General features: G+C 40.9%; 1 protein-coding gene across 21 annotated transcripts in view; it reads left to right on the top strand.

Moving 5' to 3' along the window:
* NRXN3 (neurexin 3) overlaps nt 1-23,234 on the top strand; it is a 1,534,305-nt gene that overhangs the window by 1,013,826 nt on the left and 497,245 nt on the right. For 3 of the 21 annotated variants that reach the window (XM_080644121.1, XM_080644119.1, XM_080644118.1), the window contains exon 1: nt 578-1,908. The exons of the other annotated variants lie outside the window; for them this stretch is intronic. In XM_080644121.1, the coding sequence (XP_080500247.1) occupies nt 1,659-1,908 (250 nt within the window). In that variant the 5' untranslated portion in view covers nt 578-1,658. Of the gene's footprint in view, nt 1-577; nt 1,909-23,234 lie in introns of those variants that run through there. 21 annotated transcript variants of the gene reach the window in all.

The raw sequence follows: 23,234 nt of genomic DNA, 5'->3' as shown, positions 1-23,234 counted from the left end.
CTGCCAGCTAAGACCCTAACCTCTGGTTCCTGAACGCCAGGCACTTTCTGTCCACCTGGTTGGAAGCTACCTTTTCCAAACCCCTCACCCTCCGTAGTCCCGGGGGGCCATGTCTCTTCAGAGAGATGGTGAAAAGTTCCCACAATTTGCTCCTAGGGTTGAGGCCTTTGTCATCTTAACCCCTGGAGAGGCATCTGCATGGAAAGTGGCCACAGGGTGCTGACCAAGGTGCTGACCACCAGCCAGGGAGGAGCGTGAGGGGGGCACCATTGCCTGCAGCCAGTACAGCGCTTGGCTCCTGCTGACTCAGGGGGTTTATATTTATTTTTATTTGGGGTTACTTCAGCCTCAGCTTTGCCTGCATTTTTCTTTCAGAATTGTAAAAGGTGCCTTAATCGTGAGAGTTTGACTTCAGGTGCTTGCGAGGGGAGAAGGAAGGGGTGATAAAATGGCTCAGTGTCCCTCTGTCTCTCAGTCTCTCGCACACTCACACGCTTGCGCTCACAGTGCAGGGAGGGAAGCAGAGCGCAGCAGGGGGTGTGAGTAGGGGCGGTGTGTGCCTGGAAGCTTGGGGTGTAGACTAGCTCGGGTACTTGAATGGGAAGGGCTGGGATTCCGGGCGGGCGCTCACCCCTCCTTCCTCTGGAGCCAGCCAGTCCCTCGGCAGAGCGCTCGGGCTGCGCTGATTTGCTCTCGGGAGTGCGCGATTTGCATATGACTTGCCCATTTGTGAATTTGGCTCCCCAACTCTTCGCTTCACTTCACCTGTGCCTCCCAGTTCTGCGCACTTTGCAAGCTCCAGCCCGCCTCTCGGCCACCTCTGCTGCTCACGGGCACCTCCTCTCCTGTTCTCCCTGCTTGCCCAACCACCTCTCTCCGCCCGGTGCCACGTTGGTTTGGGTGCTGCTCTGCGCTGGGTTCCTCTGGCTTTCCTCTTTCCCTCCGGTCCTCCTGGTTCTCTTCCTCCGGTAGCGGCTGCTGCTGCTGCTGCTGCTGCTGCTGCTAAACCCGGGAAGCCAGCGGAGGCTCCGTGGAGCTCTTCCAGAAAGTGCAGGGTTAACAGCCTCCCTGCCCTTCAGCCAAGACAACTACAAACGGGTGAAGAACTCTCCCACCTGCAACCCCCTTTTGCTTGGCACTTCTGCATTGCATCGCATGGAAGTGGAAAAGAAAAAAAAATCTTCAAACTGCTTGGATGTTGGGATAAACTAACCTGGACCTACTTGGGTGTCCTGCCACCTCCTCTTCTTCCTTCATTTCCACCTTTCCTCTATGTGGCTTCTAGGAACGTGCAGTTAAGTCATCAGATTTGAGTTGCCTAGGGATCAGGAGGAAGCCCAGCGCCTCCCCTGACATGTTGGGCATTACTGGGTTTCCTAGGAGGGCTGCTCTACCCGGGTGGACTTTGGCATCCTAAATTTAAGCCCCTGGAAAGTGGGGGCTTTTGCCTTCTATCTTATTCTTTTTTTTTTTTTTTTGAGTAGTATCTTTTTTTAACTGATTCATCACCTGCCTTGAAAGTGCTTATTCCTTCCCTCTTTCCGCAATTTGGACAAGTCTTCCTCTTGCTATGATGGGCCCCTGGGCATCATGAACTTCATTATTCCTCACTGGCTGGGATTCAAACTGCCCATCTGTAGTGGTCCAGTGCGTTGACCATGCACCTGAGAATCCACCCAAGACGGAGCCCTCCTCGCCGGCCGGCCTGGACGCTTGGGATCTGGTCCCTCTTCTGGGGATGTATCATCAGCTCTGTGTGGAGTTCCTCTAATGTAGCTTCCTCCTCCTCCTCCTCCTCTTCCTCGCCGGGGTCTCACTCTCAGCACGAGCACCATTTCCATGGCAGCAAGCATCACTCAGTGCCTATTTCTATCTATCGCTCCCCAGTTTCCCTGCGAGGAGGGCACGGTGGGTCTTTCTGCTCTTTATCCTTTTAATGGGGCATAGCCATTCCTTAACCCATTTGCCTTTCAGGTAATGTCAAGGGTGGGAAGAGAGTGAAAAATGGCATTCTAAATGATGAAAAGCATTACATGTGCATGAGGAAAGAAAATGAGCAGTTTCTCCTTAAAGACTAATGCTAATGCTTTCTGCCCCCGCCCCCTAATTTCCTCTAATGGATTCTCCTCTCCTTAGCTCCCTTACCCATCCCTGTACCAATACCACATTCTCCCCCTTTTGCAACCTCCCACCCTCTTCATGCCCCCTCCCACAGGATGGTAGGCAACTACAGATAAATCCCCAGTGCTGCACTTTGAGAATTCATTCATTCACCTTGCCTTCATTCTTCTTCTTTGGGAGCTAGTCATGGGGAAATAGCAGATAGCAAGAATTCTTAGGTCTTCAGCTAGAAGTTGTTTGAACTGCTGGAAAGTGGCCTGTGTGGTTAAGGTCGTGAGGAGGGGGAAGAGTAGCTGAAGGCAGAAAATATAATTAATAACCAGTGGCCATTATTGTTCATTTGAGCAGCTTTAGGTTTGTCCACATGTTTGATAGAAAGAGTAGCTGTCATAAAAACTGCATATCTAATATTGCTACCAGAGAGGAAGCAATGTATAGACAAGGCAAAGTCCATTTATAATTGACCCAAGTGTAAATTATAGTAACTTTGATTCCACCATTTATGCAAATGCTATTTCAGTTGAAGGTAGCATGGGTGAGCTTGTTTAAACAGTGCATGTCTGATGTGTTTTGCTCCAAATCATCCTTTCATAGCTATTGAAAGAAGAGATCTATGGCTTTTAAAAATATATTCAGCTCTGTGCAGGCTGCCCTGGAAAAGGTGATGTCTGCCTCTAAGGTAGGAGCTTGCTGTAGTAAAATGTTCTAAAGGAGAGAGCTTCATTATTTGTTTACTATGCACTCCACTCTGAATGCGAGGAGAATAGGAATCACAGAGCCTGGCTACAGGAGCAGCCCTCCAGGGAGCTTGGAGGAGTGAATGCACCAGAGGTCCCCTGCCCTAGCTTGTATTTTGAAGACCTATAGCATGCAGACCCCATTGGGAACATCAGTTCTTCCCGCTGCCTCCTAGCCCTGGGCTTCTGCTCCGTACTGTCTCTAGCTTTTAGTGGAAGCACATTGAGAAAATGCCAGCACGTATTCTGGCTCTCTCTTTAAATTTCATTTGATGGAGTTGTCAAACAGCTCAGAGCTTGTAGAGCTGGTGGAGGGGGCTGGTGGGGAGGAGGGAATGCTTGATCTTGATCTGGTTGCTGTTTTCTCTGTGACTCCTGCTGAGGCTGATGTAGGCTTTCTTTAAAAATCACAGCAGCCTCTCCTCCCCATCCTTCCCCCAAACAAACAAACAAACAAACAAACAACTAGGAGAGGAAAGAAACACAACCACCAAAAAAGCAAAAGCAATTTCATTGATAATGGAAACTGTTAGCTCCAAAGGGGAAGGGGGACTGGGAGTGGAGGTGAGATTGTAAAGAGTGGGAAAGAAAAGGAGGGAAGTGGGGGGTGGGGGAAGCCAGACAGACTTTTACTACGAGCCATACTTAAACACAGAAACACTCAGCAATAATTAGCTAAATTTTGTAAATGATCAGCAGGGAGATGAAGATTATGCATTAGAAGCTAGAGGCTGGCAGGGTCTGGATGTTTCCTGTTCAGGATGTAAAGGGTTAAAAGCAGCTAGGAGTTAAGTGATGGAATTTGCAGAGCTCTACTTCCCAGGGGTTCCTAAATCTCTCAAGTTTCTCTCTCTTTCTCTCTCTCACCTCTTTCTCTCTCTCTCCTTTCCCCCTCCCTCCTTTTTCATTCTCTCTCCCCCCCCCCCGCCTCCCTCCATCTGTCCTAAAGATGTTGAGTCTTGCAGAGGTTAAACACTCTTCTCTATTTACTTCACTTCTCCAAGTATCCATTTGCTCAGTACCTTCTAAATCTTTTTGACTGGTTCCCAATCTGGTTTCTCATTACCCTGCATCTGATAAGACCCAGTATGATGGAAAAGAAGAACAAAGCAAGTAAATGACTAGAGATCCCATCAAAGGCCCCCAGATCCATCAGAGCTATAAGATGCAGTAAACTCCTCAGGGGTCTGCATGGCTAAGATAGAAAAGCTCATAAATTCAACTCTTCAGTATCCTTTTTCAATCCAAAGTCCCATCCATCCCATTGATTTGGGCTTGGAGACTGAATGCATCTATATTAAGTAGGCTTCTTTCATATTTAATTAATGTTTTTGAGCTGGAAATCAAGAGAAGCAGTGATCAACAACCTTTGATTCCAGTTCCCCTTCCAAACTGAGATCTTTTGAGTCCTGAAAGGGCCAGTAGACCCCCTCAGTGCTTTGCTAACTTGCCTCTCATTCTTACTGGAAGTACACTTGCTAGTCCCCTAGTCCAAGACAAAGACTTAGCTGATAGCAATTATTTTTAAAAATATTTTGGAAGGAGGTGGTGGTAGGAGGCATAGAACCATGAGACTAATGATTGTTGCTAACAGTTTTCTGCCAATCTTATTCCAGAGTTAAAAGCAGCAGTCTCCATTGTCTGTGAAGAAGTAAATGCCCTTCATTCTGCTATAAAATTAAACACTAGAGGCATGAGTCCAAGAACTTTCTTTGGACTGAAGAGAGATTTTATTTGTTTGTTTGTTTTCTGTTCCTCTTGCTCATTTCCTGAGAAGACAAGTCCTCAGAGTTACCCTTTTAGTCAGTTGTTGCCCTCCCCCCCCCACACACACACACTCTTCCAAACCATCCTGCCCTATAGTGGGATTTACACCAAGATGGATAGAAGAAACAGAAATTCTCCAAACAGCATTTGCCCAGACTTGGTTGCAATCTTTAGAGAATTATGTATAGATTTGCCTACAGTCTTTATCCAGGGCACCTTAGAGAAGGCCGAGATCCTTTATGGGTTGGGGAGACAAAGTCATACCTGCATGGGGCACCCCCAAATAGTCTCAGGTTAGGATTGTGTCTCAGGAGAGAATTAAGTCTCCTCTTAACGGGAATCTGGTAAGCTTCTCCCCTTCTCTGAGGTTCCCTGCTTTCTTTTGTGATCTATTCAATAGTCATTCAATCAGTCTTGTATATTTACTATGTGCCAGTCTGTGTGATATTTTCTAAGGATATAAAACTAAATGGGATGTTGTGGTGTTCAGCTAGGGAGAATTTCAAACGTATTTTGATCATTTAAGATAAGTGCTTCTGTTATTTAAAAAATAGGGGGGGCAGACCCAGATATCACACTATATTAATTAATATAAATTATTCCTTTATAAAACAAAGATTTACATTTTTCTGTTATTCCAGATATCCCTACAGGTATTTTTCATCCTTAACTTTATTACCATACTTAAATATCATGCTTATCAAAACTCCTAAGTAGTTTAGTGGTATGGGACACATAAATACTAAAAAACATTTGTTTACTGACCTTGGGAGTTTTGTATATTTCTTTTCCTCTCGCTTGCCTTTAAGAAGTCCAATGTCCATCTGTCTAAAAATAATGCTTTAATACTTAGAGTTTAGAAAACAGGGTTCTCTAAGGATCCTGGGTCTAGTATGTGTCTTGCATTTTATCCTCCATAATATAACAAACTTTCTTGACTCCAGGCATTTGGGAGAACTAATAGAGAACATAACTCAACTTTAAAGGGGAAAGTACCACAATATATTTACAGGAAAGCCTCTTGCTCAGAAACTAGGGTGTGTATGTGTGTGTGTTGCGGGGTGGTGGGGGTGGGGGGGATATGTCCTATCTGAATCATCTTAGCAGAAGTGGTGGTAGTCCCACTTGTGGCATATCAGTCAGGACCTTCTTGTAAGGAATTAGACTGCTCATTCATTGTCAGAGACAACTGCCTCTTAAGTTTTCCCAGCCATGGGGCTTGTTTTGCTCTGATCTATTGAGCAGTTTCTTCTGCTCCGCCAGCTGCTTTCTAACCACTTTCTCTCCCCCTTCCTTCTTGGGATTCAGTTTGCTGAATAATTCATAGTGTTGGTTGACAGATAAAATGATAAGATGTATATGCCTTTGGCCTTGGTGATAAATTAATTAAATCGGTTTCTCCTTTTCTCTCTCCTCCAGATGCATTGTTTTTCTTCTCTAAAATTTGCTGGCAAGTGGTGGGTATGGAGATTAACATGTTCTTAATAAACCAGCATAGGAAGTTTGTAATGTTGTAGGGTAAATTTCTTTAGGACTTTAAACACAGATCATTGGTTGGGGTGAAGCTAAGGGCTGCCATATCATAGGGAGAGGAAATGAGATCATTGGAACAATTATTTTCGGTGTCCGGGGAACCTTTACCAAACTGACGGCTGGCTGGAATTCCATAGTAAGAATTTTATTCCTTTATTGTCTGATTTTTTAATTTGGAAGAAGTAATACATTTCATTTTACATTTTAGTGAACGAATTTACCAGATCTCAGAAAACTTGCCTTGCTGGACCTTGGTTCATCTGCAAGGGAAGCAAATGTTTGAAGACAAACCATTAACTTATTCATATTTCATATTAATTTGTTAGGGCTGCCTTAAATAAAATCACAGCCTGGGTGACTTAGACTACAGAAACTTATTTTCTCACAGCTCTGAAGGCTAGGAGTCCAAGATGATGGTGTAGGTAGATTTGGTTTCTTCTGAACTCTCTCTCCTTCGCTTGTAGAGTGATACCTTCTCATTGTGTTCTCACATGGCCTTTCATCTGTGTTCATGCACCCCTCATATTTTCCTGTATGTTCAAATTTCCTTTTCTTATAAGGACACTTGTCCGATTGGTGAAGGCTCACCCAAATGTTTCATTTTAACTTAATCACCTCTTTAAAGGCACTGTCTCCAAATACAGTAAAATCTGAAGCATTGGGGATTAGAGCTCCATCTTATAAATTTTTTTTGGAGGGGGGCATAAATTAGCCCATAATACTCCTTCTCCTACCCCTTCCCCCAGGACTCTGTCATTGGGAAAGAAGTAAAATTGTACCATTCTGTGAATCTCTATTGAACTCAAACTTTTACAGCGGAAAAAATAAAACCTTCAGGAACAATGGTAGCAATTTACAAAATTGATAAGGTGGTGCCTCAAGAGGAAACATTCTATTGATGTACAGTATATATGGAGAACACAGCACCAGCAGCTTGAATTAATACATGTGTTTGCTTTCCTTCTAGTTGATCTTGTGTGACTGAGTCTGCACTTTGATGTGCTTGTATACTAATTCTGACTATAGCCATGTGCTCTGCAGACAGATTCCAATGTCCACATTCTAAAGCTCTCTCTTCTTGACCTGCTGCCATCCCAGGCCAGGGACATTCCTGCCCTTGCAGGGTCTTCCTTTATGAACTACAGTTGCTCACTATTTTCTTTTCCTAGACTCACACCACCAAATCCTTTCACATCTCATCTTTCATTGAATAAGAGCAGGTTAAATAAGTAGAAATAACTATGTTTTTGGCAGCTGAAAAAATATGTATCAATTTCATTTTTTTTCTGTTGGATTTTTATATTGTGAAAGCTCTTTTAAACTATAAATATGCAAAAACCTGTCTCCTTCATGACATGGTTATGAGGCTTGGATGAGATGATTGAAGAAATGTCTTATAATTGTAATGCCCTTGCAGTTATAAATCCCAAGCAAGGTACTTAACTCTTTGGGGAAAGGAAACAGATTGTTTTGTTTGTTTCTGCATTCAGATACCTCTGAAAAATGATTTTAAGAATATGTGCTTCTGAAGATATTTATTATGATAATGGAGTTCTAATGGCCAGTGTAGTGTTAGGTGGGGTGGGAGCCATCACTCACAAGATTGGTTGGAGGAAATAGGTCCCAATCTTTTTTCTGTCACTTAGCAATGTTGTGAACCTGGATAAGTCACAAGACTTGACTAAGACTCAATGTATTCATTTTTCATGGAGAATGGCAATAATAATACCATACATATGTCACAGAATTGTGTGGGAAGTTGAACAAGTACGTTGTAAAACAGTGTGTAGAGATTAAATACTTTAAAAGAAATATTTCAGTGAGGACGTTCTTTCAGTTGCTTATACAAATTGGAGCTTCAGTGTTGACTGTTTGCTGGTTAGTAGTTGAGCTAAAAGAACACAAATATACTAATCTTCATTTCCCTACCTCAGTAATACTTTTGCCCTCTATGGGTTACTTCATTTCTTTACTTCTTTAGGGAAATGTAAAGGAGAAAGCCTTAACTTGCATTTCCTTATTTATGTCACTAAGAGAAAATTACATATGTGATCAGTTTTTGCTTTTTGATAACATGTAGAAATCCATGCCAGGGAAATGGTAGCCTACAATAACAAATTATAACAAACTGATTAGAAGCTCAGCAATCTGGTGAAGTGAAAAGGGTGTGAGGACTCCAAGAAATATTCTGAGACAATTTTGGAAATTTAGAATTGGATCTTGTTTCTAGTAAACTTGTATAGAATTTAAACATTCCTATATGATGCTTAGTAGCCACTAAAAAACTAAAAGTCATAATCTAGTTTATATTAGGAAAAGACAGGTCCTTTAGGTCTATCATTTTCAGATCTGAAAATGGAGAACTCCTAATATGACATTTCTGATACTTTTACTTACTAGGACTCAAGGGTTACAGGGGAAGTGGAAGCACATTATGCTGCTGGAACCCTTAGAGTTGACTTTGTGGAGCCCAAATGTAAAATCAGCGTTCTTATGGAGAAGACATTATGCTGGGACATAGATCTTACTCCTAGTTTTCTCCCTGACCAACCCTATAACTTTAGATATGAAATTATTATTTTTTAAATTGTATTAATCTTTTATCATGTAGACATTATGTGGGATATCTTGATCTCTCAACCTATTCTTTTTCTTTTACATGTAGTTTTCTGTGTGGTGTGTAGTGTGCACGCGCATGCCTTAATACCACATTAAGCTGGGGAAAACTATCTTTTTAACTTTGCCTTATTTCTGCAATAAGAGGGTTGAGTTAGATGATCTCTCTAAATGGCTCTCAGCACTCAGTCTGCATGATTTTCCAAGCTGTATGTCTTTAAAGACACCACTGTGTATCTTAAACCTGAGCCCACAGGTCTTCCAGTACTTTATAGGTCTGTTTTCTTGGCTGTCATAATAAGTTATGTCAAAGCCACAAGCCACACTTTTCTCTTTTCCACTCCAACAGAAGCAGCATAATGTACAAGAATGGCACACTGTGATGTTATAAAGCCCACAATCCAACTTCACCGCAGAGTCACGCCAAGAGGGGGAGAACCCGGCTTTTGTTTAAACACACCTTATTAATACTGGAAAGAAGCTCTGTGTTGTGTTTAAGCAGCTCTGTTGTGTTTAGCCCTATTGGAGCCCAGAATAGCAAATGCATTTATAAAGACCAAGTGGTTTATTTCTATTTACATTTGGAGTTTTGAGAGGCTTGCCTGGATCATACACCAACATATTATCACACCTAACTGTGCACCTGGCTCCCTTCCAGGACTTTACATGTATGATTTCATTTAATCCTCATATGCCTTTGCCATTAATAAGGTTACTACCATTTCATAAATGAAATCAGTGAGACTAAGGCAGCTTAAGTGGCTTGACTAATGTAATGTAGTGGTAGAGTCAGGATTCAGACCCGTTCTGACCACAAGGCTCTTGTTCTGTCTGCTATACCACTAGCCCACTATCCCAAGAAACAGGTAGAAAACAAACCCAGCAAGCTCTTTCATCAGGAATAGAGTGAACAGATTAATGAAGCATTCTGATTAATGTGTTTGACACACCTTTCCAAAATGTCTGAGTATCCCATTCATAATAAATATCTGAATGTCTGTCAGTTTGCCTGAACCCATTCTGACCCAAGGAGATACTAATTAAAAAGAGCAGACGTGGGGAGAAACCAAGATGGCGGCATAGGTACACACCTAAACTGCTGCCTTGCACAACAATTTCAAAACTACAATTAAAAGACAAAACGGACATCATCCAGAACCACAGGATGGCAGGCTGAGTAGAAATTCTACAACTAGAAGGAAAGAGAAAAGCACACTGAGATTCAGAGGAGCTGCAGGAGGCAGAGGTACTGAGACGCGCACGTGGAGAGGACTGGCAACTGAGTGCGCACTGGCTTTCTCAAGCGGGAGGGAGACAAAAGCTCCCTACTGTGCTGAACTCCAGTTCTGGGCAAGACTCTGGAGACCCAGAATCATACAGGGTGAAACTGGACTGTCAGGAAAGAGAAAAGCACATTGAGACTCAGAGGAACTGTGGAAGGCAGAGGTAGTGAGGCATGGTGAGGGCGGGCAACTGAATATGCAGCTGGCTTTCTCAAGCGGGAGGGAGACAAAAGCTCCCTACTGCTCTGAACTCCAGTTCTGGGCGAGATTCTGGGGACCCAGACTCATTCGGGGAGAAACTGGACTGTCTGGCAGTGGACGAAACTCGAGGGCAGCTTTCTCTCAGAGGTGCTTGCAGCAATTACTGCGGGACACTGAGACCCAGGGCCTCTTAGGGCAGGGCTGATGGGAAACCAATGCTGTGTGTTTCACCCTGAGACTCCGCCCCATCCAAGCTGAGCACAGAGGCTTTTGCAAGTCTTGTCTCATAAGGGTGTCTCCAGCACAGAAGTTCTCCCAGCGTAGACACAGTTGATCCTCACAGCCAACTGGCCTGGAGGTCAATTCCTCCCAGTGATACCAACAACAATCAAGGCTTAACTACACAGCCCGCAAAGGGGTGCACACAGCCCACAAAGGGGTGCACCATGTGTGTCTACCTCAGGTAACTGGAGAGGCTGAGCCACTGGGCCCTATAGGACACCTAGCACACAAAGCCACTCAATCAACACAGGGAAGCAACTAAAGTGCAGAGACAAAGAAACAGATCACAAATGAAAGAAATGAAGGAAAGAAAATGACTGGATATAGAGTTCAAAACCACGGTTATAAGGTTTTTCAAGAATTTTCTAGAAAAGGCCAATAAATTTAGCGAGACCCTCAAGGATATGAAAAAGGACCAACTAGAAATTAAGCATACACTGACTGAAATAAAAATATTATACAGAGATCTAACAGCAGACTAGAGGATCGCAAGAATCAAGTCAAAGATTTGAAATACAAAGAAGCAAAAAACACTCAACCAGAAAAGCAAAAAGCAAAAAGAATCCAAAAATATGAAGATAGTGTAAGGAGCCTCTGGGACAACTTCAAGCGTACCAACATCAGAATTATGCAGGTGCCAGAAGAAGAGAGAGAGCAAAATACTGAAAACCTATTTGAAGAAATAATGACCGAAAACTTCCCCCACCTGGTGAAAGAAATAGACTTACAAGTCCAGGAAGCGCACAGAACCCCAAACAAAAGGAATCCAAAGAGGACCACACCAAGACACATCACAATTAAAATGCCAAGAGCAAAAGACAAAGAGAGAATATTAAAAGCAACAAGAGAAAAACAGTTAGTTACCTACAAGAGAGCACCCATGCGACTGTCAGCTTATTTCTCAACAGAAATTATGCAGGCCAGACGGGAGTGGCAAGAAATATTCAAAGTGCTGAATAGCAAGAACCTACAACCAAGATTACTCTACCCAGCAAAGCTATCATTCAGAATTGAAGGGCAGATAAAGAGCTTCACAGATAGAAAATGCTAAAGGAGTTCATCACCACCAAACCAGTATTATATGAAATGCTGGAAGGTATTCTTTAAGAAGAGGAAGAAGAAGAAAAAGGTAAAGTTAAAAATTATGAACAACAAATACATATCTATCAACAAGTGAATCTAAAAATCAAGTGAATAAAAAATCTGATGAACAGAATAAACTGGTAAAATAATAGAATCAGGGGCATAGAAAGGAGTGGACTGACAATTCTCGGGGGTAAAGGGGTGTGGGGGGTGCGGGAAGAGACTGGACAAAAATCATACACCTATGGATGAGGACAGTGGGAGGGGGTAAGGGCAGAGGGTGGGGTGGGAACCGGGTGGAGGGGAGGTATGGGGGAAAAAAGAAGAACAATTGTAATAATCTGAACAATATAGATTTATTAAATAAAAAAAAGCAGACATATCAAACATTCACAACCTATAGATGTTTTTTGAATAAATGAGTTAATGATTGAGTGAGGTGCTACAGGATTGATTCCCATTTACCAGGAGAATAAGGGATGGTAGTTTATAGACGAAGCAAAGAGTAGGGAACATCCTGGATCCCTCAAAGCACACCAACTTGGTACTTCAAAGATAATAGAGATCTTAGAGATTATCTGACCACCTGATATTTCAGATGGGCAATATGGGGACTTGGCCAAGGACATCTAGTCAGTGTTGGATTCGGTTGGGAACTGGACAGTCTGACTCCAGTTCATCACCCTTTTTTTACTCTATCGCACAAAGGCCAACTGATCACCTCTTCAAGACCCTATCTCCAATTGCAACCTGGTCTCCCACCTCTCCTTCTGTAGAGTGCTCCTTAACCAGATCAGGTCCTACAGGAATGGATTCCGCCAATGCTGGACTTGTCTGGCCTTTTGTAAAGATTAACTTTTCATGTGTATTCTCCTAATAGGTGCCTGGCTTTGAGCCAAGAGGTAGGGCTTCTTGAGGTGTTCTGAGGATTCCTCTGTGTGAAAAACAAAATGCTCAGATTCGGATTTCTATGCAGGGAGATGCTGCCTGTCCTGGTTGGGGCTCACTTGTGAGAAAGGAGGGAAAATGGCCTGTGTAGTCACCTGTCTCTATTTCCCATCTGGATGCCACAACTGAGTTATTGTTCAAGACCTGTTCTCTGCCCGAGTCCCCACCTCTTGCTTACCAGCTTTTGAGTGGCTATTTGAACATGAAACCCTTAGAAACCAACAAACCACATTTTCTGAGATAACTGTTCTCACCCTCCTTTGTCTTGCTGTTTTGAAATATCCCTGCCACCCTCCCACATTAAAACATAACAGTGTAATACTCTTGAGTGACTTTCCCATCAACTATGAATTTCAACTATTTCTAAGGCAGTCTTCCAGAATTTGAATATAATTACACACTTTGGGTGCAAATTGTGGTTTTTGCTACGTAGCAAACTAATGGAAATGATCTGCCTGTTCCTGTAGTTTACAGATTATATGCTTCAGGACTGGGGGTATATATTTAGGCTGCTTTTCCGCATGGCACATGGAAATGAAAATGAACTCAGGGTGAGCCACCACAGTTGCTAGGCAGTAGAGAGGCTTGATGGAGCACAGCGTTTAACTGAACATGGCGATGTTTTACTTAACATTTATTTGCCTTGCACCTTTTGTCACTTGTGTTGTCATAGAAGGGAAAGAGGCAGGGTCTGGCTGTCTGCAGACACACAAACAAGGAGGTAGAAAGAGAGAAATGAGCACTTTATAAAATTTGAAATTGCTGCACAGAGAATGAAAAGCTTGTGAGACGTGTCATAGTGCATAGCGGTGGCTCACAGGTTCATAAACAGGCGTTTGGGCAGACAGTTATCTTCAGAATGAGGGCAATGACAAGCAAAGAACTAGCTCCCCCAGGCTTGTCCTTGCCTCAGTGGCTCTAGATAAAAGGCCCCACTCTGGCTGAAAATATCAAATGTGCTTCCACCGTTAGTTCATTTAATTCCTGGTCTGAAATCCCAGACTTCTTATGAGTGAGCGGTGATGGACACAAAAGCTTTGGGGCTTCGTTGTGATAGCTATCCCAGCCACTTCAGTTGTTTTGAACCCCTGATTTTCATAAAACCCTAAAGGCCCTCATGAAAAATTATATCACAGATAAAACAAAGCAAGGCTTTCTTGGATTCTTGGCGCCCATTTTAGCAGCATTCTGATTGACTAAAAGTTTGAGCAGATGATTAAAGAGTTAAATCTCAGCTGTTGAGAAAATTTAGCCTCCCGAATAAATTGGGTGAAGGGAGAGTCCTGTGGTTCGGATAGTTGAGGTTTTATTGAATATTTTTGTCCTTGAACTGATTATTTTAAACTTCTTCACCATGAACCACCATTTCTGCATATTTGGGTGGGTATCTTTGAGTGTTCATTTATGGTAATTCAATCTTTTAAAAATAAACCAAGAAAGGAGACCTCTGTACTTTTATAAGAATGCCAGTATCTCATTTACTCTAAATAATAATAATTATAATAATATATCATTTTTAGTTCTTTCAATATGTCTGACATTATACTAAAAGTCTTAGTTTATTTACTTCTCCTATGAGGTAGGTACAGTTGTTTTCCCATTTTACAAATGCAAACACTGAAGCACAGAATGTTTGAGTTAATTGTCTAAAGTCATAAAGGTAATACATGGCAGAAGCAAGTTGGATATCTAAGCCATTTAAATTCAGATCTGTGTTTTTAACACTTAAATATTTATGCAATATTATCTGAGATGGTGGGAAAAATTCTCAAAGTAGTATTTGCAAATGCAATACCTGGCCCTTTTTAAAGGACTTTTATGTTCTACCTAGAGCCAATATTAATTATGGGGACAATGAATATTTTCTAAACATATCAATATGCACTTACTTTGGGTCAGGTACAGAACTAAATGCTTTAGCTTACCTCTTTTAATCTTTAACAACCATCCTTCAAATAGGGTACTAATATTATCATGAATTTACAGGAAAAGAAATTGAGCCTCAGAGAGTTAGGCAGTTCACTTGAGTTCTTCTGCCTCCTAAGCAGTTAATTCCTTGAACTTATTGAAGTTTTGGGTCAGGTAATCTGCAAAGGTAAAATTTGTTCTCTGGTGTTGAAAGCAGCTTCTGAGAGCACTCTGCTATATTCACAAGCCCTATTTTGTCATTATAGGCAATTATTTGTGCTTTCTGAAATGCCTTTAGAGACACATAGAGGTTCTAGGGTCAGCTGGTGGAGAGTGGTTACATATTCAGTCAAGGATCCAGAAATGAGGGACCCCCTCCATTGATGAGGGAGCCTGTTAGTGACTCACCCACCTCATTCTGATTCACTGTAAGAAACTAATTTATCAGAAAATTTGGTTTCCAACAGTTGCTATAGGCTTTTGCCTCACATTATAATTCCAGGCAAACCTCCAAACCTTCCTGGTTTTAGCTCTCAACTGCAAAATGAAAGGATTATAATTAATGATCTAATAGTGGACTGACCACTTTGTCATTGCAATTTTGATATTCATCTTTCTGTCACCACCAATAGGCAAAATGTATACCTCTTCACTCCTACTAAATCACCTTTGAATCTATTTTTATTCTTGGCTCTTCATATATATGGTGGGAAGTTCATTAATTTTGAGGGTAAAACTAATGAAATAAATCTTTCAAGAATGGCAATGGTTTTCAATTTGGGTGAGTGTGTGTGTTCGTGCACATGTGGGTGAATGTATGAGTCATAAAAAATAATGTAGCATAAAGGCCGTGAGAGCAAACTGATTAGCTCCTGACCTGGAATGTAAAGATTAGACATGAGAACTCAGCCTGCTGTGCATTACAGATGTTGGGATGCTTCAGTCGCTGCTTCTTACTGCCCTGATGACATTTATCAGTGCATTATTTCATGGGAGCTCAAGTTAATATGTCAGTTATAATCTGAGAGAGGGACAGCTTTAATGTGAATTAGGAATATAAACCTGGAGCCCTGGTCCTCTGTAGCCAATTCCTCTCTTTTAGATGTTTCCTATTTCTTTGTTTTCTATGCCAGTGGGTCATTTTATGTGTATGTACTGCTATACCCATCAACTTTCAATTATTAAAAACTTATTAGATTACCTATAATGTAAGAAAAAACACTCTGACAATTTTGAGATAATGACCCTTCATTTCCCTATGCAAGGTAGCTCAATAACAGTAACTTAGAGGTAGACATCCCAACTGAACACCAAGTTCCTCAGGCCCTGAGAGGCTGCCAGTAAAATTTTCTGATGAAAGACCTTTATTGGATTCAAAAACTGCATTGCATTTGTATTATTATCAAACACTGGACTTGGAAGAGGTCTTGAGGGAGCTTTTCCAATCAAATTATTTTTCATGCAAAGAAGCTTATAGCCTGGGCATTAGTTGGTGGATTGTTCCCAAATCATATTTTTCAAGTTAGAGATACGTTAAGGCTAAAACCTATGTTTCTGGATCCTCTGTTTAGTCCTCTTTTTGCTACACCGTGTTAGTGCTTAAGCTTTCCAGGTGCCACCTGTTTGGCTGAGGACAAGGAGACTGAGAGAGTCGTGTTTCCAGAGTAATATATCAGCACAGAAGGAGCAGAGAGAGTGACAGCCGAGTTACTCCAGACCCTCACATCATTTCCCTTAACTTCCATCACAGAACACAGAGCCCATGCCATCCCAGGCATGGCACTCCTTCCCAGGGTGACCTGCCCTCTCTCTACCCCAGCAGCCTCAATGAGAGCTTCAGTGTGCCACAGTTCAATCAAACCATTTGATGAGTGTTTTTGAGCCTAATTACATGGAAGTTTTCATCCAGTGAAAGGAAGGAGGAGAGAGGATGAGAGAAATTAAATTGAAGTGCAAATCAGTCAAGGGCTTAGATCCCGCACTTTCTTTCTTTTTAATCAAGAGTAAAATGAGAGGCGAGTGTTAAGGATCATCACAAGATACCATTAACTACCCAAGGAGCTCATGACTGAAGATGGTTTGTCATGAAAAGAAAAGCTTTGATTTGTCCAAAAAAGAAGTATCCGAAGGTTGTGCTTCGGTTTAGGAAGATGACACTGAGGGATCAGAAAGTTTGTTTTTCTGTGACTACTTCCTCTTTAATTACCCTAGATGGCTAGCATATAAGGTTCTCAAGATGTTTTCAATTCATTCACTATTAAACACTACACCTGAAATCAGTATTCAAAGTTTTGGCCAGTTTCCCCTTGTAGTTGACAGTTTTGGTATATTTCTCTAAAATTGCTTGGTATTTGTAAAATAATGTTTCACAGTGTTGCTGAGAAAATTCAGGATCTCTTTTGATCCTCATCCCACTTCTCTGCAGCAGCAGGACAAGTTATATGATTGTTAGCCTCAGCATTTTTTAAAGCTGATGTAATCAGAACTAAAGAGGCATAAATGACTTGACTGAAGTCATTCAAGTATTACATGACAGAGCAGAAACTGCCACCCAGCTTCTGTGCACTTCACTTTGCATGACTCAGAATTTCTGGGCTTTTCAGTAGAAGAAAGGAAGGAGAACCAAGAAAAGAGTGTATGCAGAAGAATGGTCAGGACAGAGAAGTTGTGGTATACCATTATACTTCACACTTAATTATTGAGATCTTACAATGAACAATGCAAGCCCTGGCTAGGCTCTGCAGTGGATAATTGATTTAAACATGGACCCCTTTATTTAAAGGCTTACAATGGGGTTACAAATCCTTTAAAGTGATGCTTAGATCTATCCTTTCCATCTTCATAGCAAGCTTAACCGTGTCATCTGGACAGTTGCAACAGCCTCACTAATAGACCTTCCTAAGCCTCCTATTGCCCTTCCTGTCCATGCTCTGCTCACTACTGGAGCCATCCATCTGAAGTACCAATAGAATCATGCCATTTTTTCATGGACTTCTCCTGGCCTATAGGATGGAGTCCAATCAGATCACTTACTCTCTCTGTACCAGATCAAAAGCTAACCCCTTGCCTTCTTGATCTTGCCCCTGCTTATTGCTGACTTTGGACTTTCATTTCCTAACATGATCTTTGACCTGTGACTTTGTTGTTGTTGCTGTTTTTTTTTTTTTTGGTTTTTTTTTGGTTCCTTGAGCCAGTCTTGTTCTTACCCATAGGGCCTTCTCTTTAAAATATATATATTTTTATTTTCATTCAGATTGCTACATGGTCATTCCTTCTTCTTATAACACCAGGCTTCAACTTCATTTCATCTCCTCAAGAGCCCCTCCTAATGACCCAGGCTAAAATGCACTCCTTCAAATCCCTCCCCAACATAACATCTTGTTTTCTGTTTATTATAGCACAGATACCTCAAAGAAATTCCATTTTGTGTGTATAGACTGTAAGCTCTAAGAACAGAGACATTGTCAACCTTGTTCATGGTCATATATCTGGTGCTTAAGAAAAGTGACTAGCAAGGAGTGAGTTTCCATAAACATTTGGTGAATGAATGGATAGATAAATAGTTGACATAGATTTCCTTTACATGTGGCTCCCACTCAGTGTTTTAGCCTCAGTCCTCATTAGTCCCTTTCAAAACTTCATGACTTTTAATATTCCCTTGATTAGGAATCTCTTTTGTTTGATAGATTTCTACTCATTTTTCACCTGTCAGTTCACTCCATATTATCTGATCTGCAAAGTCTTCATACCTCCCTAGACACAACCTTTCTAGGCACTGACCTGTGTGCCAGATACTTCACTGTGAATATGATTTAGGTCCTGTGGGAGGTTCATGCCTTTTTAGAAGAGCTTACTTTCATTTTATTAAACATACTAGTGTCCTGGTGCATGGATTTGTGCACATTGAAAGGAAATTAATTAAAAGAAATATGTTAATATCACTATTTGTCCTTTCTCAATAATAGAAGTGCCAATCAAATTCATGATCAACAAAGACAGATTGAAACACACGTGCAATTGGTGCCAGCAAGAGCTTTATATGTATTGTGCATGCCTTTTATATATATAGAATAAACTTGCTTAATTAGACCTCCTTTCTGATTTAGCTAAGCTTTTTCCAGTCCAGAGAAACACCCCAACTTCTCTTTCAGGTAATTGTCAGCAACACAGCAGTAAATATCAACATGAATCAGATTTTTATTGTAGGTTGCACATGGAGAACAAAGGATAAAATATTTAACTGTAGCAGTGTTTGACTTTATTCTGTGCAGTGAGAAAACCTGAAGTCATTTTCAAGGTCCACCATTTCTTACTTATTTTCAGTTGGGTCAAATTTCTAAACTTCTTAAATCTCCATTTCCCGGCTAATGAAAAGAAAATAGGATTCCATTGAGTCTCCTATCTACCTACTCCAGGACTTCAAGAGCTGAAGCACGTGAAAACACTTCACAAACATTTGGTTAAACTGTAAAATGTTTACACCTGGCTATAAAGCAAGTCGTGTTCCTGGGATGAAGAAACTCCAAGGAGGCTAGTTGCTAGGGAGAGGAAGCTGGGAGTTGCTATGTGACGTCATTACCTGGCACCCACAGAGACCATTTCCAGGCTGGGCTGGGCTGTGGGCCACATTTTGCACCATGTGGTCTTGGCAGTGTTGGCTGCGATATGGTGGGGTGTGGCTCTCGGGGGTGGTGGCAGAGCCTCTGTCCCACTTGGGGGAAGCTGAGTGTTGGTTTATGGGTGCCAGGTCCCAGGTTTCTCTGTAAATGGCCATTGTGCGTCCTCACAGCTCCTGCGTTGAGTGTCTGCCCCCTGGTGGTCAGTGTGCATCATAGCTACCAGCCAGATGGATGGACACTTAGCCTTTTATATATATATGTGTGTGTATATATATATATATATATAGATATAGATATAGATATAGATATAGATATAGATATAGATAGATATAGATATAGATATAGATATAGATATAGATATAGATATAGATATAGATATATAGATAATATTGAATTGCTATTATTTATTAATGGTGATTGTTTTTCTCACTAGACTCTAACTTCTATAAGGGTAATGGGTGAGTAATTTTGAATGACCAACATATTTATTTTATAAAAGGTGCTAAAGAATAAAGTAAGCAGGTTGAGAGGTAAGAACATAAACTATTTTAATGCATGTGCTATTATGATAAACTTCCTTAGATAGGTAGTTAGGCATTAAGAAGCTCTTGGTGGTGGCCTAGCCGAGGTAGCTCAGTGGTTGAGTGTCGATCTATGAACCAGGAGGTCATGGTTCGATTCCTGGTCAGGGCACATTCCCGGGTTGCAGGCTCAATCCCCAGTGGGGGGCATGCAGGAGGCATCCAATCAATAATTCTCTCTCATCATTGTTGCTTCTCTCTCTCTCTCTCTTTCTCCCTTCCTCTTTGAAATCAATAAAAATATATCTACAAAAAAAGAAGCTCTTGATGGGAGAGCTAAATGCTCCACCATTTTTTGAAGAATTATTTCTATAGGCATGCAGGAAAGAGAGTGCAATTCATTTAGGAAAAATAAAATTAGATGTTCAGGAATCAGTGGCCCAGTTTGCTGAGTGATGGACATGAAGAGGAATGTTGAGAGAAGGGTTGGCAAAGGAGATTGAAACTTTTTGTTGAAAGACATTGAAAATATTTATATTAGCAATTGGCCCTTTTAGCATTTATAGTTTGCAATCCAGTATTGTAAGCATTATCTGATTTTTGTTCTTTCAATTATTTGGTGATGCTTTTTATCATTACAAGAGACAAAAAAGGGTTAAGACTGAGAAGCTGATGCCTATAGAAGGGTATGGTATCATTTTCAAAATGTAAATTTGGTTTTGTAACTCCCTTGCTTAAAACAAATCAAAAGCAAAGAAGCAAATAGTAACCTCTTTCTTCATGGGCTTCTATAGTCCTTCAAATAAAGACAAAACTGTCCAACATGGTCTAGGGCATCTATGACTGGTCTGCCCATTTTTAGCTTCGTCACCCATCAAGCTGTACCAACTCCTTGGCCTTTTCTCAGTCACTCCTATTCTTGCTCTGCAGATTTGCCTTTGCTCATCCCATTTAAGTAATGTCCTTACCTCTTCCCCTTGTTAACATCTACTTAAACCCTAGGACTCTGCTTTAGTATACTAGTATTACCTCCTCTAGGAAGCCCCCTCCACTTCCCCTGAGAAATTCAATTCTCTGAATATAGGTTCTCATAACAACCTTCTAGAGCTCTCCCCTATTGCACATTTCACAGTTGCTGCTCTACATTTAGTTGTGAGATTATATGATTGATATCTATTTCTCTAAGTAGATTGTAAATTTCACAGGGGTCTGATATAATTGAGTTAGCAAATTAAAATGTAAGACATCCAATTACATTTGATATTCAGATAAATGTCTTTTCCTTTCTCTCTTTTTTTTCCTTCCATCTTTCATTCCTTTTTTTTAAGTAAAAATATTTCCCATGCAATATGTGGAGCATATTTATACTATTTTTTTCTGAAATTCAAATTTAACTGGGTGTCCTATATTTTATCTGGCAACCTTAGTAAGAAACATTTTGTTTTGCATCTAGCACAATAATGGGAGAGGAGGAGGTAAAACAAATGGGTAGTCATGCAACATTTGATGAATAAATGAAATGAATTAAAAAAAAAATAAACTTGTGGCAGTACCCTGTAGGGTGAACTGGTATGACAAAAGATTGAATTTAGAAGGAGAAATTAGCAAAAAGTTGCAATCATCAAAGGTAATGGACCCAAATAGGATGGTGGATTTGAGGCTGGAAAGATGGAGATGTGGAGGAGGAATATTTCCAAGTGGGGATAAGAGTTTGCATAGGTTATGATGATGTAGCAAAACAACACCTCAAACTGTAGAGGAAAGGATCATTCTGAAATCCTAGTGATCAGGATAAAAAGCAATGATAAAGATTAAAAAAATATATATAACCCCTCTCACTTCATATCTTTCTGTTCTATGCTCTATACCCTGTCCCTTTGTGGAAGAGCTTTGTTTTTGGAGGGAAAAAAGGCCATTTAATGATCAATTTTCTTTGTAAATGCAATTAAATTTCCCAATCAATATACTTTGTCCATTTCTGTGTATTTATAACAAATTCCTCTTACTTAAGCTCTATCTTGCTCAGAGCTGAATGTTTTATTTCTGAAGCATTAGGTAATTTTGTATCACACATAACAAACTTCAGATGCATTTGTATTACCTGGTTGATTTTTTTTTTACTGGTATCCATCAGATTTTCTAATAATGGGCTGTAACTGGCCTATAATGAGATGATCAGCCAGAGGCTAATTTCTGCAATATTTCTTCCTGATGCCAGAAGAGGTGGAGGTTGACAACTCACAAGTCCTACTTCACATAATAAAGATGTGATTATACTCATTCAAGTTTGTGTTGAAAGCCAATCTTTTCATTCTTTATTTTTCAGTTAGTGCTAAGTGTAGCTCCATGGCCTATAGCTACTAGAGGCCAGATGATGGAGTATCCTTAACTAGGTGGGTGAACAGACACTTTTGACATTTCCTTGGCTGCTCTTACAGAGGTCTTGAACAATTTTCCTCAGCACATACTTGCCTGTGAGCAGCTATCTGAAAGATTAAGTGAATGGAAGAAAAATAAAAAGGCAGAATAGCTTAATGGAAATAACTAACATTATGTACCTGAGTGCGACTGATCACTCTCTCAGTAAGCGGATTACTCTAAGACCAGACAAAAGTGAAATTTTCCTGTAAGGACCCAGACAGTAAACATTTTTGTTTTTGGCTTTGCAGGTCATATAGTTTCTACTTTCACCCCAGCTACTTAATTCTATCACAGTAGTGTGAAAGCAGCCACAGACAATATGTAAACGAATGAGCATGTCTGTATTAGAGTAAAACTTTACAAAACCAGTCAGGCCAGGTTTGCTGACTTCTGCCCTAGGCTTAAACTTCCTGAACTGAAAATGGCAATACCAAATATATATTACTAGAGGCCAGGTGCACAAAATTTGTGCACTGGGGAGGGTGTCCCTCAGCGCAGCCTGCACCCTCTCCAATCTGGGACCCCTCGGGGGATGTCCGACTGCAGGTTTAGGTGGGATTGGGCCTAAACCTGCAGTCAGACATCCCTCTCACAATCCGGAACTGCTGGCTCCTAACCGCTTGCCTGCCTGCCTGATTGCACCCTAACTGCTCACTTGCAGCCTGATTGACACCTAACTGCTCTTCTGCTGGCCTGATTGCCCCCAACTACCCTCCCCTGCTGGCCTGATCACCCCCAAGGCTTTTATTAGTATAGATATGACCCTTCACAGAAAATTTTACTAACCCTGCTTTACAATAAGGGCTTGACAATTGAATCATTGGAACCAGACACCAAGATTTCCTTTCTTTGAATAGTGGAGGGAATAATTATCTTGTCTTTAAGTTGCCCTGAAATTAAAATGAGATAATGCCTTAGAAAAGTATAAAAGCACCATATAAAAACAACTGTCTTTTTCATGTACTGAAAAGACAATAAAGTGGTAAAATGAAAAACACTATTTTTATTTTCCCCCTTCCTTCCTTTACAGCCTTTATTTAAACTTTGAAATTTATAAAAATTTCACTCCAGTTTTCATTTCTTTACATTCAATATTATTTTGTATTGGTTTCAGGTTTTATATTAGTTACAGAATAGTGGTTAGACAATCATATACTTTACAAAGTGTTCCCTGATATTTCCAGTACCCACCTG

The sequence above is a fragment of the Plecotus auritus genome, assembly GCF_963455305.1.
Source record: "Plecotus auritus genome assembly, chromosome: 1".
Classification (NCBI taxonomy): Eukaryota; Metazoa; Chordata; class Mammalia; order Chiroptera; family Vespertilionidae; genus Plecotus; species Plecotus auritus.
The sequence above is the reverse complement of the archived record's forward strand: the minus strand, read 5'-3'. Positions and strand labels throughout refer to the sequence as shown.